This window comes from Trichoderma ghanense (assembly GCF_004382785.1).
Source record: "Trichoderma ghanense strain CCMA-1212 chromosome Unknown scaffold_3, whole genome shotgun sequence".
NCBI lineage: Eukaryota > Fungi > Ascomycota > Sordariomycetes > Hypocreales > Hypocreaceae > Trichoderma > Trichoderma ghanense.
The window spans coordinates 2370810-2387230 of NW_027395666.1; the positions used below are offsets into that span (position 1 = coordinate 2370810).

General features: G+C 49.3%; 4 protein-coding genes across 4 annotated transcripts; 3 read left to right on the plus strand and 1 right to left on the minus strand.

Moving 5' to 3' along the window:
- On the minus strand, positions 1 to 2879 carry CCMA1212_004126 (Glucan 1,3-beta-glucosidase; the record flags this gene model as incomplete). Its single annotated transcript, XM_073701443.1, has 8 exons — positions 1 to 210; positions 279 to 408; positions 471 to 1047; positions 1113 to 1806; positions 1875 to 2353; positions 2415 to 2641; positions 2719 to 2822; positions 2871 to 2879. 8 exons carry the CDS (start codon positions 2877 to 2879, stop codon positions 1 to 3), a joined length of 2430 nt encoding a protein of 809 aa, XP_073560780.1.
- Positions 2880 to 4233: 1354 nt separating this feature from the next.
- Positions 4234 to 6056, plus strand: CCMA1212_004128 (uncharacterized protein; the record flags this gene model as incomplete). Its single annotated transcript, XM_073701444.1, has 3 exons — positions 4234 to 5010; positions 5067 to 5411; positions 5463 to 6056. The coding sequence occupies 3 exons, from the start codon at positions 4234 to 4236 to the stop codon at positions 6054 to 6056; spliced, it is 1716 nt and encodes a 571-aa protein (XP_073560419.1).
- A 4001-nt stretch (positions 6057 to 10057) lies between these two features.
- CCMA1212_004129 (uncharacterized protein) lies at positions 10058 to 10341 on the plus strand (the record flags this gene model as incomplete). Its single annotated transcript, XM_073701445.1, is given in 2 exon segments — positions 10058 to 10066; positions 10084 to 10341. The coding sequence occupies 2 exon segments, from the start codon at positions 10058 to 10060 to the stop codon at positions 10339 to 10341; spliced, it is 267 nt and encodes an 88-aa protein (XP_073560779.1).
- Positions 10342 to 12489: 2148 nt separating this feature from the next.
- CCMA1212_004130 (uncharacterized protein) lies at positions 12490 to 14986 on the plus strand (the record flags this gene model as incomplete). The annotated part of the gene is made up of 3 exons (XM_073701446.1): positions 12490 to 12495; positions 12840 to 13152; positions 13272 to 14986. The coding sequence occupies 3 exons, from the start codon at positions 12490 to 12492 to the stop codon at positions 14984 to 14986; spliced, it is 2034 nt and encodes a 677-aa protein (XP_073560838.1).
- Between the last annotated feature and the right edge of the window lie 1435 nt (positions 14987 to 16421).

Sequence of the window (16421 nt, forward strand, 5' to 3'; positions counted from 1 at the left end):
TCACGCAAAAGGCAGATAGGCTGCAATAAGACCACCCCAGCCACCCTTATTATCGGCACTGAGCGCAGCTGCTTTGCCATTCACCGTCACCATGTTCTTGACCAAGTGCGTGCCGAGGTTGTAAATCTTCAGTCGCTTGGGCTGGCCTTCGATGGAGACAATGTTGTCTTGAGCATATGGGCCCGAAACGCCGTCGAGGCCGTTGAAGAACTGTCACGTCCTGTCAGCAACAGACTCGCGAGAAGATGTAAAGTGAATAGTGGTGTAGATCCCCTTACCTGCCAGAAGCCCAAGCCGTAAAACGTCATGTCGCTTCCGCCGACGACGCGGAGAGACCAGCCCATGAAGCACTGCAATGAGCTTCCGTCGCAGTTGGAGTAGTCGGGGTCCGAGTAACGCACGTCGGGTCTAGATACATCGTCAGTTCCCATTTGTGAAAGGAAAGTCAGGATAACGACTGGAACACGTACGTCCAAGGCGCGGGAGCCGCAGGAGCAGGCTGCCAGTACACAGTCTCCGTCTGCGCCATCAAAGCGTGCACATTCTGCGCACCGACAAACTGATACTGGTACAACACAAAATGCTCAAACGCAGTGCCAACAAGCCATGTTCCGCGCTTGGACTCAACAAGGAGGCCTCTTCCCACAGCAACGGACTGGCTGGTTCCGTTGGTGGCACCGCTCAAGCCGTCCAAGTCGCGGTTGACCGACCAGCCCCAGACGCTCTCCATGTACGTCTGGCTGCTGGACTTGAGATGCATAAACAAAAAGGCGGCCTTGCACTGGTCTATGGGCGACTGAGGATATGAGCGGCACTTTGTCTCGACGGCGGAGCCGATTGTGCCGCCGGCGCGGAAGTGCGTGTCCCAGAGGCCGACGTCGCCGGGCTTGAAGCCGGAGGCGTTGTTTTCGACGAGGATGGCGCCGGGGAGGACGTCAGCTACGTCGAAGGCGATGTCGGTTACTTCGATGATGCCGCGGGAGCCGGGGTCGCCCATCTTGAAGACGACTTGGGGGTTCTTTTCGTCTTCAAATGTCTTTCCGTATGCTATTGATGCAGAAGCGAGTCAGTGTGATGTGCCGTTTGGATGGTCTTTGGAGGTGACAACTTACCGCTGATGGTGGACCAGACCTCGCCGACGATTCGCGATCCAACTGGGACGTGAATGGTGCCGCTGACGCGGTAGTTTCCAGCAGGAAAATACGTGATCCGTCGGTTAGCATTCGCCCTGAGAGCGGCGTTGATGGCCTTTGTGGCATCCGTCTTGCCGTCACCCTTGGCACCAAAGTCATGAACACTGGAAAAGCAACCAGAGCTGTACTGCTCGTACTGAGGACGTGACTTTGTCCAGTAAGCACCGCTGGAGTCGACCAGGGCTTGGGGCCGTGAAAGCGAGCCGCTGGTCTCGAGGTACTTGCCAGTCGTCTCGTCCTTGTACACGGTTCCCTGGATGTAAGACTTGATCGTAGTAGAACGAGTCGATCCTGGAAGAAGAGAGGCACCTTGGGTATCAGCAACGACGTGACCGACACGGTTTATCTTGAGGTTCTCGATGATGAGAGAGCCGTCGGCATTCTTTGTGTGCTGCGAAACGACGACTTTGTCGGTGGAGGTGGCTTCGGAGTCGATCAGAATGACGGATCCGACGGAGTTATTGGGCGGAGCCGTGAAGTTGACGCCGACGTTGACATTGTTGAATTTGACGCCCTGGAGAGACAGGGTGAAGATGTGGTCAATCTTGATGCCCGTCTTGACGTTGTTGAATGTCAGAGCACGCATCGCGTACTGCTGATTGTTCAGTCGGATCTATGCATACCGAACGAGTCAGCTACCAACCAATGGTACAGAGATGTTCAGTCAAGATGAAAGCTTACACCGATATTTCCTCCGGTAAACTCCAAGTCTCCCATGAAAGTAGCAGAGCCACCACCACCGCCAGTAGTTCCGTTGAAAACGACGCCCTGGTGCAGACTGTTTTCGGCCATCTTCATGTGGTTGAAGCTCAGCGTCACGGCCTGGGCGGACGGCCAGTTGACGCAAGCCACAGACGACTTGACATCTACACTAGTGGTGTCGAACACGAAGTTGCGGACTTGGTAGTACAGGTTGATGGTCGTGGGGAATGGCGAAGTGGTTGGAGAAGGGAATGTGTCCAGGAGATAAAGGCCGGAGAAGTTCTTGTCGGCTTTGAGGACGGGCCTGTCCAGCGGGTTGCCGACTAGCTGAGTGTAGATGTAGCTGTTGAGGGTGCGTGAGATCTTGTAAGTGCCGGAGGGAAAGTAGATGAGGGCGGGCTTGAGCGTCTTTGCGGGAGGATCTCCTGGACCGCACCCCCAGAGGCAACGTCCGCCAGCTGATGGACATTGTTAGCAACAAGATGTCTCTCATGCTCCTAGAGTAAATGCAGAACGTACCGTCAATAGCAGCTTGAATTGCTGCAGTATCGTCTGTTTTGCCATCACCTTTTGCACCAAAGTCCTTCACGTTGCGGTACACAGAGTATGAGGAGTCGTTCAGGAATGGAGAGATGCCTGTGTGCTTGATCGTTTCCATCCAAAAGTCTTCTTTGCGAAGGACAGGATGGCATTGGCCGAAAGTGAGGTCGAGGTCCACAGATACATCCAGACCGCGATCAACAAGACTGTAAGTAGCCTTGATCAGCATCATCCCCACTGGCCGTTCTGTTTTCTGCATAATGGAGCGTTGGAGTAGACTCACGCCTCTGGAGCAATCTCGATAGCAGCGGCATTAACTGCTGACGCGACTCCAACGAGCCATGTCAGCAATTGGTTTGCTCGAACCATGATTCCGCCGTGGCCGCCCTCTGAGAACGGTAGAGCAGGAGTGTAATGGGAGGACTCTCAGCAAACTGCAGCCATCCCTGGGGAATGCGGAGATCCTAACCGATTTATAGTGCCGACATTCGATTGACAACATAATAACCTTGATTGGAAATCCGGGGCAAGATCCGCAAACCAAATCCGTCATGTTACATCTCCTATGACCATCTTGATGTCTTGTCCGAGATTCTTGACTTTCCCCAGTGTCTGGGCAGCCAATCGGGATGCCCTCCGAAGATGCTCAACTGTAGCTTCCGCAGCTCTGGTTGGTGGAAGATTTACAATCTGGGGTACCGGCGGTACTGAGAGCCGGGCCGAATGGCCTTGAACAAACGACGACGATCGAGGCATCGGATGGAAGCTTGTTCAAAGCAGCAGGGACAATTGCGCTGTGATTCGTGATATTTTGCCAAAGCTGTGGGGAGAGCTGTCATGGTTATACAGCTTAGGCTGCGGTTGAGAATAAGACACTGGATGTAGAGTCGGTTGTGGTCAGGTTGAGAAAATGGTTGCTGAAGTTACCTCTATAGAACCACATTGGCCGGTTACATGCCAAAGCATGCCAATTGCCTAATTCTAAGATCAAACGAGCCAAGCTCCAGAAGGCTAGTCGTGAAAAGTATCGTTCCTACGTTGCTCACCGCAAACAAGAGTCTTTCGAGGGTGAGCTGGAGATCTGCGAGGATGCTTGCTCAGAATTGAACCCCCACTGAGCAGATCGGGAAATCTTGCCTTGCCTGATGAAAATGGCCGTGAAAACAGTGCATGACCAACACAGAAATCGAAGTTAGATTTGGTCCAAAGTATCTTCATAGATGAGTCCAGAACAGGGAGACCAGCGATCCTTGTTGTTGTTACCTAAATATAATCCCACGGCAGCTTTTTGCGGCCTGATGCGTGCGTCGTGCGGAGGTCTCCCTGGCCAAGTACCAAGACTTAAAAAAGACGCAGAGAAAAAGGCATCATCAGTCGAGACGGAAAACATAAAAAGGAAGCAAAAAAAAGAAACCGACTGAATCTCAATCGATGGATTATTATATAGGAAAAGCCCGATGCGGGGGTCGAACCCGCAACCTTGAGATTGCATCAGAACGTGTTCTCAAATAAGAGTCTCACGCTCTACCGATTGAGCTAACCGGGCTTCTTCATTGCTCCTGGCTCCCGAGCATTACCCGGAAGCTGTTGGCCAATGATGATCTCCGATTGAGCCCCAGCCGGCTTGTTGACATATTCAGTCGATTTGAGGCTTATGAACCGTGACTTTCCGCATGTTCATCTCATACCCAACTGCACGGCATGCTCAGAGTCAACAACCACCATCAAACCGAGTCACTTTGCCCCCCCTGCAATCATCATCCTCACTTCTGCTCCGTCATCTGCCGCGGACTTCGTCATGCCGGGGAAACGTTTCTCGTATGGCCTGAAGCCCTGCGCGCTCTGTCATTTCGACATTGCCCCGGGCGATGAAATCCTGATCGGTACGACTCTATGCTATCAAAGACTGAAATGGAACCCTGAAGACCCGCACGTCCAACTCGTTCTCCGGAACAGCATCAGAATATCCGCCCTCAGGGAGGCTCGTTACCCAGCCTTAGGTGGCTTCACATGCTATCATGTCGGCTGCCTGGAAGTGGCAGGACTGGAAGACGGACCTCAACTTATCCGCTTCGTCGACGCAATGAAATACCAGCGCCTACCGAGCTTGCTGCAGAAGGTACTCCGTCGTCGGCAGCTCTTGACGTGTCTTAGCACGGAACTGTCGGAGCATTTCGCGCTTCAGGGGACAAATCTGCCTCTCGAGCTATGGCACAAGGTCGCAGCGCATCTGTTGCCGCATTACGCGGCGGCCAACGCGCGATCCCTATGGAGACGAACAGAGCCGGAAGTCGTACGCCTGACCGAAGAAGTATGGTGCAAATATCTTGAGTTTGAGGGTATCCGATACGTTGCGAGGCTCTCAAATACCCCCTCCGATGGCTGCTGGGAGCTGGCCTATAGGCCATCTGGCGAGACCATAAAGTACCTATTCACCAGAGAGAACCACTTTGGTGTCATGGACTTACGGTTTTCTGCCATGCCTAATCTACGCCAGGTTGAGGAGACCCCGGGCATCTGGTGGCGTAGAGCCTGTATCACGGACGCAGATGTGGCACTCCGCGCAAGAAGCGATGTATTCCACCCCTTGCTCGATTCTCGCAGCCACAGTCCTGCTTACCGTTTTTCTAGGGCCTCAAATTTCGCTATTTCATTGGAACACCTCGAGATATAGTAGCGTGCAACATCCCCCTGCCCGACGGGGTCAGATTGGCAAACTTGGCCATTCCGTCTCCGAAGAAGCTCCCAGCCTACATGTCATCGTTGGTTTTCAACCAGCCTTCCGTCACTGGCTACTCGGTTCTCTGGGCAGATTCTGTGGTCACTATCTATGCTCATCACGGCATAGAAGATTGGAGGTGCTATCAGTCAGCAACTACTACTGGAACATGGCTGCATATGCCAGTCGATCCTGGTGAAGTTATTACAGAGATTTGGGGGCGCCCGGGTGACGTGCCACGCCAAAGAGGCCTCGGGGTAAGTTGGCAAACTATCTGAAGGGTTCCAACGTCTAAAACAAAAATCCAGTTCAAAACAAACCTCGGTCGCATCTTCTTTGCGGGAGCCTATTGCGCCTGTTTTTACAGGCGCCCCGGATTGTGGTCACTGCTCGCGCGGCCAGGCCAAAGCCGCGTGTTCTTCGGAGATTCGGACAGCGGAATTACATTGTTGGCATTTGAGGATCCACGCCCTATGGGCCCCAATCTTCCCTTCTCACCACCTCCACCATCGGTCGAGCCTCCGGTTCGCTGTCTCGGACACCACTTCTATTCCAACCATTGCTTGACCGGCTTAGTGCGAGTCACGCCTTGTAGAGCCGGAGACCGACCGGGTTTGACAGGCATGCTCCTGCATTACTCCAATGGCCATCGCGAAAGTGTTGGGCAAGTCCGCTTAGACTGCCTCTGCCTGCCGATTTCACTTCAAGACCGTACGTCTTGGTATCTAGCATTCAAAGCCGCCGCTGGTGGAAAGTTCTTCTACCTAGCGGCCATTATGGCGACTCCTCCGAGCCCGGATTCTGGCTTTGAAAAGGTTGTCCAGCTGTTTTTCGAGGGGACTCTGGAATGGTACTGGTCATCGCTGGATTGCCATGTGTTATACAACGGCACTGGGTGGTAGGCTGGACCTACAGAGATGTGCAGGCGGTCAGAGACGAATATAGAGTTATCAAGAAATATTTCCATGTCTCATTACTGAAAGAATAACTATTGGCTTGCGAGCAATATTTGTTCTTGGAGCGATGTCTCAGCGGCGTGGTCATTCAATGTTTCCGGCAATCTCTAAATATCTGTGTAAGTAGGTGAACCTATCAAAGGAAAATGATATTGCTCCCTCTTTGACAGGCTATCTAACGATTAACACCAATGACAGCAGGACTGTCAACGTTGATGGATAGTAATAAAAATGGTAGGTTTCCATCTCAACCGAATCCGACGCCGATATTCTGTACGCAAGAACCAACGACGATACTTGTTGCAGCACGCATATCGGTATCACCAAGATGCCTTGAGCCATCTTTGCACCTCCAGCAAGCAAAATTCCCAAGCCGAAAGCGATGATGAATATCGACGTGGGTGGTGCCCTTCCGTCAATTTCTCTAAGTTTCAGCCTTGCGACCATACTGCCCCTGGAGCCCAAACACTTTGATTTCTCGTAAGGTGCCGAAAGCGTTAAAAATGTAACATCTTCCGATCCCTAGTTATGAATTAAAAGTAAATATAGAGGCATCTTAAACTACTTATAAGGTAATCCTATAATTATATCCTTTAACGCACTAATGCCTATCCGTTTATCCTACCATATCTCCTCCCACGGCTTGGAATCCCTGGTTTTTCGATCTCGTTTAGGTTATATCTCTTCCCAGCATTCTCGTTTTGATAGCGATTATCATTATATTTGCCCAATTGTGAAATCCCAGCTTCAGAATTCCTCTCCTGCCGTTCTTTTCTAGCCCACCATTCAGCCTCCCCTCTGTCGTGGGGTATATCAAGACCAGCAGGGAAAAATTCCTTGATAAGAGACCGTCCACACCCAGCTTTCCAGCTGTCAAGGTCCATCAAGACATCCATAACCTTGGTACCCACGAAGACCATTGGCTCCTGTTTGAAGTGGATGCCTCGACTCTCCGGTTTCCTGGCCACCGCTGCAGCAATGCCGTTTTGAATCATTCCAGCTGCACCGACCGCGATCAAATACCATGCATTCTGCCGTAGACCCGACACTGAGATGAGGATGGCTGTCCACAAAAGGATGAAAAATAGACACCACACCCGGGTCCATATGAAAGGCAATGGAAGGCCACGGCAGATACGTACTTCTTGTCTCAGATTATGATTTTTGAACCAAGTCTCCCACGGCCTTGCTTGGCGCGGTCCCTCACTCGTAGCTAGATCTTCGATGTCTAAGCACTTCCCTTCCCCCAGAATGACCAAGACATACCGTGACCCATTCCCTGTCGTGATTGCCATTTTCTTTTTAGATTTGAGCCGGCAGGGGAACTTTTCTACTTTCCATTGTGGTAATGCTGCTGTCATGAAGGCGGCGCAAGTACCGAGGAGGGTAATAAAGAGAATACCCCAGTCCCCAGAGACCCTAAGAGGTATAGCCGCGACAATGAATTGCAGAATAGCTACACCCAGTCCGAACCAAGTTGATTTCCCTCCCCGGAGTGTTCCCCCAGGGGGGTTAGCGGCCTCGTAAACCTCAACCCGCAAGGCTTCTTCTGACAGCGGCTTTTCCAGATCTCGTAATAGCCGCCCAATTACCCACGATCTATTCACTCGTGTATATCCGTTTTCGAGGTTGATGACTTTACAATTGTAATCTGGAGGTGGCATCAAACGCCCGTCGCCAACCAACGCATTTATAGTGGAGAATGCATATGACACCCATCCGAAGCTAAAGCAAATGGGAACGAAAGATGGCCCAGTTAACTGAGCAAGTCCTGATTGGATAACAGGGCCACCCATGATCATCAGAAGTGATAAGAATCCAGCTGGGTTGCGCCATTGCTCAGCGAAGGTGGAGGCTGTAGAGTTTTCGGTCATTGCCACTAATTGCTGGGGCCCTGCTTGATAATGGTATGTGACGACGAAAGAGGTGAGAGTATTAATGAGGAGAGATTCTCGCCCTGGGAGCTGAGCACGAGGGCTAACAGTATGACCAACGGACTATGGGACGTTTATACGACGTGTTCTGTTGAAGTGGTAAGGTTGGGTATATTGATGGGTGATATCTTGTCCGGGTATGGACTCCTCCTCATTATATTGCAATCTATCTATTCCCGAGCAATGCTTAGCGGTATGATCTCGATGGAAGATGCATCTTCATGTCACCCATTTCATAGCAACGCACCATGACGCATATAGAAACCCATATTACGTCTACCTAGCATAGATACCCCCTGATAAAGAGCACCATGGCCAGACGTTGGACACATGTAACAAGGGATATTATATCGCAATGATATCAGACAGAAAGCCACAGGCTATCTTGCAGCTCTTTAACAGGCTAAGAAGCTCCTGAGAGCTTATAATAGTGCGGCTGCTATAAGGTCGAACAGGGATGGCTTCCTGAGAAAGGCGCCGAGAGAGCGATCGTCTCGCGAGGCAAGTCACACTTGCTATAGCTGAACTAGATGTGCGTTCTATTTATTTATCATGGAGCGTTAGATTTTAGTATCTACTTCCTCACGTGGACAAGACTTTCTGCTCTCCCTTAGGCACAGTCTAGAATCACTTTATCGACACACTTCCGGATTTGGCGTCTCTATGTGGCACAGCTGTTCAAGGTGGTCCTAATTATTTAAGTACCTGTGCTATATATGCGTCTCTATCCTTTGAGACTATTAGACAGTTAGAATTTAACGTTTCAAACATGTATTACCAGTAGCGAGTGATAAACATTAAAGTTTTAATACAGTAAAAGTGGCTATCTAATGCAACACTTTAGAGCCATGTATTGCCACGAAGTTAAGTAAAGTCAGACTTAGGCTCAGTATGCAGCTCTATTAACAAGCCGGCCAGATTCCCTAATGTAAATTATCTGGCTTGCATAAGTGAGTTCGTCGCGAGGGGTCACCTATCAGCTTTTCGAGGCAGCTTAGGCAGCTGAACCTTCCTGCTGCGCAGCTGAACCCTCCTTTTGATAAGTTACTGACTGCTTTAAGGGATACGTTTCCTTTGCGTCTGAGAGTGGGTCTAGAACACTTAAGGGCTATATATTATCCACTTGTTAAGCAGAACAAGCACAAGTCGAGTCGTAGAGAAAGAAGAAAAATTAAGCACAAGTTAACCATTAATAAGCTTGTCACATAGGAATTAGAACTGCGAGGACGTTGACCACTGTGAGATGTATTTAGTCTAACTTCGGGCTATTAAATGAGCCCCCTCTTCTACGTGATATTATTACATAGAGAGACTTGAAACGCAAACTTGAGCCCTAAACCTTTCTTCAAGCCTTATCACATGCTATGTAGTATCCGGCCCACCACTCCCCTCTCTGTCCGCGGTCAAACCCTTGTCAGGCCGCGGTATAGTTTCTTATTAAAACTTTAGATACATATAGATTAATCCGAGTAGGGTTACAAAACTGACACTTGGAATGTATATAGTCGAGAGTTGTTCTCGATTTTAGATCTTTTTTAGACCCCGCAGCTGATTCCAGCTGTGCGACTTTGTAGCCACGAGTTTAGGGACATCGGATATGAGGAATAACTCTCGCACCACTGGTGTGAGGTTACACTTTTTGGTGCCATAGTCATTGACATATACATAGCAGTTAAAATAAGCTTTTGAAGAAGAGAAACGCCAAGGGAGCTCTGGAATGTAAGGGTGGGGAGAGGGCAGGCCAGGGCGACGAGTTCGGTCGAGGCCTAGACCAGGAAGTGCGGGGTTAACCACGAGTGAACCTCCACTGAACCTGGAGCCGCTCTGACTCTCTATTCCATCGGTTTGCTTCCAGCATACCTTACCCAGAGAGTGGATAGAACCACTAGTAACCTAAGATCCCTAAGCAACCTAGAGATAGCTATTGGGTAAGAGGAAGCGTCATTTTGTCCTGTTTACTTGCGGGAGGTAACCGCCCAGTTCGGAGACGCCCGCAACACCGTCTTCAAACTAATGGCTAGCGTACGTACCCTCCCCAGGTCCGGTGTCTGGGACAAGCCAGCCCTGTACTGACTACGGTGCAGGAGTCCGTGCCAAAGTTTCTTCGCCGCACCAAGTACGAGTATCAGCTGCGAAATTTCGATTTTGACTTAAATGGCTCTGTTCCCGAACGGAGGAAATTCAACACTAGTAGTGTCATCGAATATCACAACAACAACAGCGGTGGTAAGATCAGCCTCCTAGCACTGGCAAGGAGGCCACTTGCTCCTCATACCTTGGCAGGAATTCCGAGGTAAACATTCTTAGTAGTAATTGCGGCAGGTGTTCGTGTTTCGTACCCGAGGGGCTTTCGAATAGCATAGGACAATTATACGTCTACTGGTAGCATAGCGGTTGGCGATGATTGTGTGGCTTTTAATAGCTAGTTCAGCTGCATTCTAAGACACGCAAGGACTCTTATTAAGGGGCTAATTTCTAGACTTCTGTGAGCTCACAATGACATAAAAGCTCTGTCAACCGTAACGCTGTGCGTAGCATATTTATATTGTGGTTATTACGTGGAAAACGCCGGAGTTCACTGTAGCTTTCAACGACCTACTGTATCTTGCAAACCACAACGTGTCACTTATAACTCGACATCTCCTTGTATCTACTCTAACACCGCACAGCAGTTTATAAACCCTTTAGTTGCAAGACGATCGTACATTCACATTATTCTACTGTCACTGAGTACGGTATGGTAAGTATAGTTAATAATTCCTCTTATCTGAGACGAAGCCGCTAATCCTCCTTAGGCAGACGCTGAATCCGTGCTCCGAGATCTCCTCTCATTTCGATTCGTGAAGCTTAGCAAAGTCCGCGAGTGGTCCAGATTCAAACGATACCAGGACCTTGAGGAGGAAGATTACGAACTCCGACTAGAAATCAAACAAGACGCTGCAGCAGAAGACTTACATTTATACTTCATATCCCACCGCTGGATTACCCCCGATCATCCAGACCCTGACGGTGCACAACTGAGTCGCGTTAAAGGACTCAGGGATGAAGAGGCTCTGTTGTTTTACGATTACTGCGCTCTCTCGCAACGCCCAAGGGACGAAGTTCAACAATGGCTTTTCCCTAGACTTGTTAGGGACCTCAGCGATATCGTCGGAAAGATAAAGGTCATAATCCTGAATGATCCCGAGTACATGACACGCTCTTGGTGCTTGATGGAATACTTCATGGCTGCCTTCCGTGGCTGCCTTGTCTGCGACGAGGTGCGGAATGAGCATCTACTCGACCTTCAGGCAACCGCAAATGCGTTGGTACCGTTCCGAGAAAGTAACTCGGCGATGGCTAATTTCGAGGCCGCCCGAAGCAAGAAAATGGGCCAGATAGCTCATTGGTTTTTTAGGATCTTTCAAGACAGCCAGGTCACCAACGGGTCAGATCGAGAGCGCATTGTCGAAGTACTGCGATTATTCCTAGAGAAGTATGTCGGGTACTATAGGTATGAACCATACCTCGGGTGGGTCAGACGCCCACTGACTCGGGACGAAGTGGAACGGATGCTTCGGGGCGAGGAGGTGGAGTTGGTTGAACAGGTAGGAATTCCTCTGCCTCAAGTTAATCCTCTGGGCATCAATGTTCCTCGGTCTTTAGAGGACATGGGAGACGAAGTAAATACGTTCGTTCTGCATCGCTGGATGAATTTAATGGTGCGTTTCTTTAAGTTAAATGACGGCAGTGTAAATATAGGATCAGTGGCTGAATAGGGCTTTGAAGGACTGTAAGGATGAGAAATTTATGAAGAGGTACGTATCTGTCAGGAGACATAATAAGTAGGGTAATAAAGAGTTAAAGGAAGATGCGCAGACACTACAGTATATATATATATATGCCTACTTCTACCTTCCCTTTTCTCTCTTTTATTTATATATATATATGCCTCCTTTCTTCCTTCCTTTCGTTCTTTTTTACTTCCCTTTCCTCCTCTCTCTCTTATACTATATATATATATATACCTCCTTCCCCCTTTTCTCTTTATATATATATATGCTATATGTATGCCGCTTGTGTGACGAACCGGGGCCCTATAGGTTAGTATAGAACAGACTTCCCAAGGGACAAACCGTTAGTTCGAGCAGACGGCTTTACCAAGCGAGCTATCCGGGTTTGTGTTAGCAGTAAGGTCAGGTCGGATTCTCAGGCACAGCAATAAACAGTCACGCAGCTAATCGATACACTGTTGCAGTAGATGTCTAAGTTCCAATCTGTCTGTAGTATTAATGCTGTGTTAACAACTGGCTATCTAAACTATCTGAATGAGTGACATGAATGCGACTTATATATCTAGTTAACCTCGTAGCTCGTACAGCTCGTCAATCGAGCTCGTCGAGTCTTTCCCTTGCTCATGTGGCTCGTCCTTAATCATATGTCTACTAGTAGCATAGCGGTTGGCGATGGTTGTGTGGCTTTTAATAGCTGAATCAGCTGCATTCGAAGACCCGCAAATAAGTTTGTAGACCTTCTGGCTTTTAACTAATGAGTACCCCGAGACCTTGCCTTTGTTGAAGCTAGACAGAAGACTGATCCGTACGATCCGTACATCCCTAGAGATTGCGTAGTATAAAGAGGTCCAGCCTCCCCAACTCTGTACAAAGATAGAATAATACCTTTACACATCATCAATACACAGACAATTACACTATCTCCATCTCCTCGTTCAACAGCCTTCTGGAAGACCCCTTCCGTATACATACAGTATCACTCCTTGCCCGACTTCTCCCTTGGCAGGTTTCTTTAGCCTTAGCGACTCTGGGCTACGAGTAAGATGTACTCTCAACTCGACGTTAATAGGAGACAAATCCGGCTAGTATCCATACTACCTGGAAGGTGGTCCGAGGGTGTCTCCTGCAAGCTCACGGTTGTGTCCCTTGATGACGAGCCCAGGTACGAGGCCTTATCATACACCTGGGGAGACCCGTCGGATAAGGTTACCATCTTTCTGGAAGGTGTGGATTTTCCCGTCACCAAAACCTTACATTTAGCACTTCGGAGGCTCCGACGTGTTGGCGAGACACGGCTTATATGGGTGGATGCTCTTTGCATCAATCAGTTAGATAGTAAGTTGTCCTTGCGCCAAAGACTCCTACAGGCAAGCTCGTGTCCGGACACATATCCAACGGAGCATTGCCTCGCTCTTCCATGATACCTGAGTAGAGAGGTTCTAACGTCTCCATAGAGCCTGAGAAGACTGGGCAGATCCAGATGATGAAGGACATATATTCGGGCGCCACCGAGGTCCAAGTTTATCTTGGCGAGAGCCGCGTATTGGAAACCATTACGGTAGAAGAGCAATTGACTTGGGCAGAGCCTCCACGCTCATACTGGTTCGGAGATAACAGAGACTTGCCCAGCTTAAACAATTATGGTACTTGGCAGACTATGACCGAGGACCAGCTTTCGCGAAGCAGCCCGACTACACGCTTAAGGCAGGCAATTTCCAGCGCGTACACCATCCTAGTTCTCCTTGCTGAAGGAAGATGCCTAAGGAACTTCCTCCTTAATGGCACCAATCCTCAGGTCTGGGCGGAGACACTTTCGGTGCTCCATCACATCGCAAGCAGTCCATGGTGGAAGCGGGTTTGGGTTGTTGAGGAGGTTATCCTATCTCGCAGCGCGACCACAATTTATGGCGAGGTAGTGGCGCCTCTAGACAGCGTCGAAAGAGGCGGCTCTATGATCCCTATACACATTGAGAGATGCTGCAGAGACTTTTATCGGAGCCTGTCAAGAGATCTGCAGCCGCACTTACTGGCCATTGCACAACATACTACGGCTCTGGAAGCACTCCGACATGAATGGGACTTCTATGCCGATAACGAGGCCGAGCGGCTCTCGAGATTTCTGGCAATGACACGTACAAGGGGGGCCTATGATGCTCGCGACAAGATCTACTCGCTTCTGGGCCTGACCAAAGATTGCTCTGAACGACTTTCCATCTTACCTGATTACTCAGTGACTATATCGCAGGTTTATATCCATACAGCTTTCCAAATCATACGCCACCAAAATTCCCTAGAAATCTTGGCGACAGTTGAGAGGAAAAGGACGGATTCCGAAATTCCCACATGGTGTCCCGACTGGCGCAGCAACGGCGATGGCGAGGAAAATGACCTTTGGGTGCATTCACGCTCCTGGAAGTTTGACGCAGGTCCGTCAAATGGGAACGCCCATCCAATCACTCTCGCCAGCGCGTCATTTTCCAGCCTGTCGGGGCGGAGGGTGGCAATGCTTTTCCATACCAGAGTCCTTGCCGTCAAAGGTGTCCACGTCGACGTTGTTGCCGGGACGACCTCGCCCCTCTCACAAGACGAGGAACTGGCGCCACGACTAGACGAGTTCGCTCAGATGGTTGGTTACGACTCCGAGCCCCAAGCTCCCTATGTCGGAGATGGTATAGTGAAAGAGGCGTTTTGGCGCACGATGCTGAATGACGCTCTAGAACCAGAGCCGAATCAGCATGAGCGGCTCATAGCAGAAGATGAAACCCTCTTCGCTTGGTGGTGGAGGATCCTGAGAGACAGGAACGCACAAGTTCCCAATTGTGTTATTGCCTTCCCGACTTTAGGACCAGTTAACTTGCGAGCACGATTGAGAATTATTGCCCGATCATTTTGGTTCCCGAATGACAAGAGAGCGTTCTTTACCACGCAGCAAGGGTACATGGGATTTGGGCCACCGGACATGAGGCAAGGTGACTTGGTGGCTGTCCTGCTAGGAAGCAGGATGCCTTTCATTCTTCGACAGACGCCACCGCCGGCTATCGTTAGTGGGAGTGAAGGGATCTACGATAATAGATACTATACTGTGGTTGGGTATTGCTATGTGCATGGGCTAATGAAGGGTAAGGCTGTTAGTGAAAACGCAAAGATTTATGATATTAATCTTATTTAAGCTAAAAATAGCTAATTAGCTTAACTAATATAATGATTCAGTTAAAGATTAGCCTCCTCTTTAAAGCAGCTATTATTATAACTTAACTATATAGTTAGAATAATAACCCCTAGCCCTTATTCTGCGCGTAGTTATAGTACAACTCGATAGCCCATAGCCCATGCGCCGCGAGAGGCAGGGGCGCCAGAGCCAGATCCAAGCCAGAGCAAAAGTAAAAGTAAAAAAAGGAAGGAAGGGAGGAAGGAAGGAAGGAGGCGCGTAACATATATAAAGAGAGCAAGAAAGGGGAAGGAGGCGCGCATATATATTACTATTACTATAAGAGAGGGAAAAGGAAAAAAAGGCAAATGCAGAGAGAAGTGAAAGGAAGGAAGGAAGGAGGCGCCTGCATAACATATATAAAAGAGAGGAAAAGGGCCACTGGTTCCCGAGTCGCGCGCTCGCGGATATCCAGACGACTGGTATTCAAAACATTCCATAGATCTAAATCAGAGCCAGTAGGTGATTATACACTTGAGTTGTTGCTGCAATGTGTTCGCAAGAAGATCCCTGTCAAGGTCAGGGCTTTGTGTCGTCCGTGTCATGCTATCGTTGCTGAGGCGCGAAATAATACGTTAAGTTCCATATTCTGGATACCAGGGGAAAGGACGACAGCTCGACTCGGCGTTCGGCCACTTCTATACCACTTGTACCAGCTCTGGCACTAGCACTATATTAAAGAGCTAGATCCAAAAATCGACAGGAAGGTATAGCGGAACCACAATAGGACAAAAAGTTGACGAGAGCACCGGGGAGGATAACAAGCCCGTGCCATCACTAATTTCACATCAATGCTTTCAGATCAATCTCATTCGTCTGCTTCCTTTGCTAAACCTTTCACCACTTTCCCAGCAAGATCGATCACCCTTGTGAATACCGATTTGATGTTGGCTCATGGCCTTTCAGATCTGCCCCTCGTGTACTTCCTCAAGTATATCTACCTTCCTTGATATCCATTAATTTCTAAGACTTCTGGCGTTGACAGTTCCTGGTAGGCGAGTGAAGCTAAAGCAATCTTGGAGCCAGAGAAATACGAGAATCAGCTAGTCTACCGACCTGAGCAATCATGCGATCTATCCCTTGAGCGTAATTGATGCTCCGCTCCGCCTTCGCCGAAACGGCCCGCGTTCACCTGATCGAGGCTCACACCCTACTGCGGGCTTTGCCTATTTTTTTTTTTTTTTTTTTTTTTTTTTTCCCTCGGAGAGTAGGTCACAGCTTTCTTATGGCTCTCCTCCAAAATGGTCAGCTGTGTCTTGTGGCTAGGAACTAAAAACAGGGAGGACGGCCTATTGAGATGCACGAGCGTCACCTAATGGACGGCGGCGGATAGCGTCATGGCCAAAGAACGGCATGGTTACAGGGCTTTCCATACTGCATCTGTGACATTCTCGAC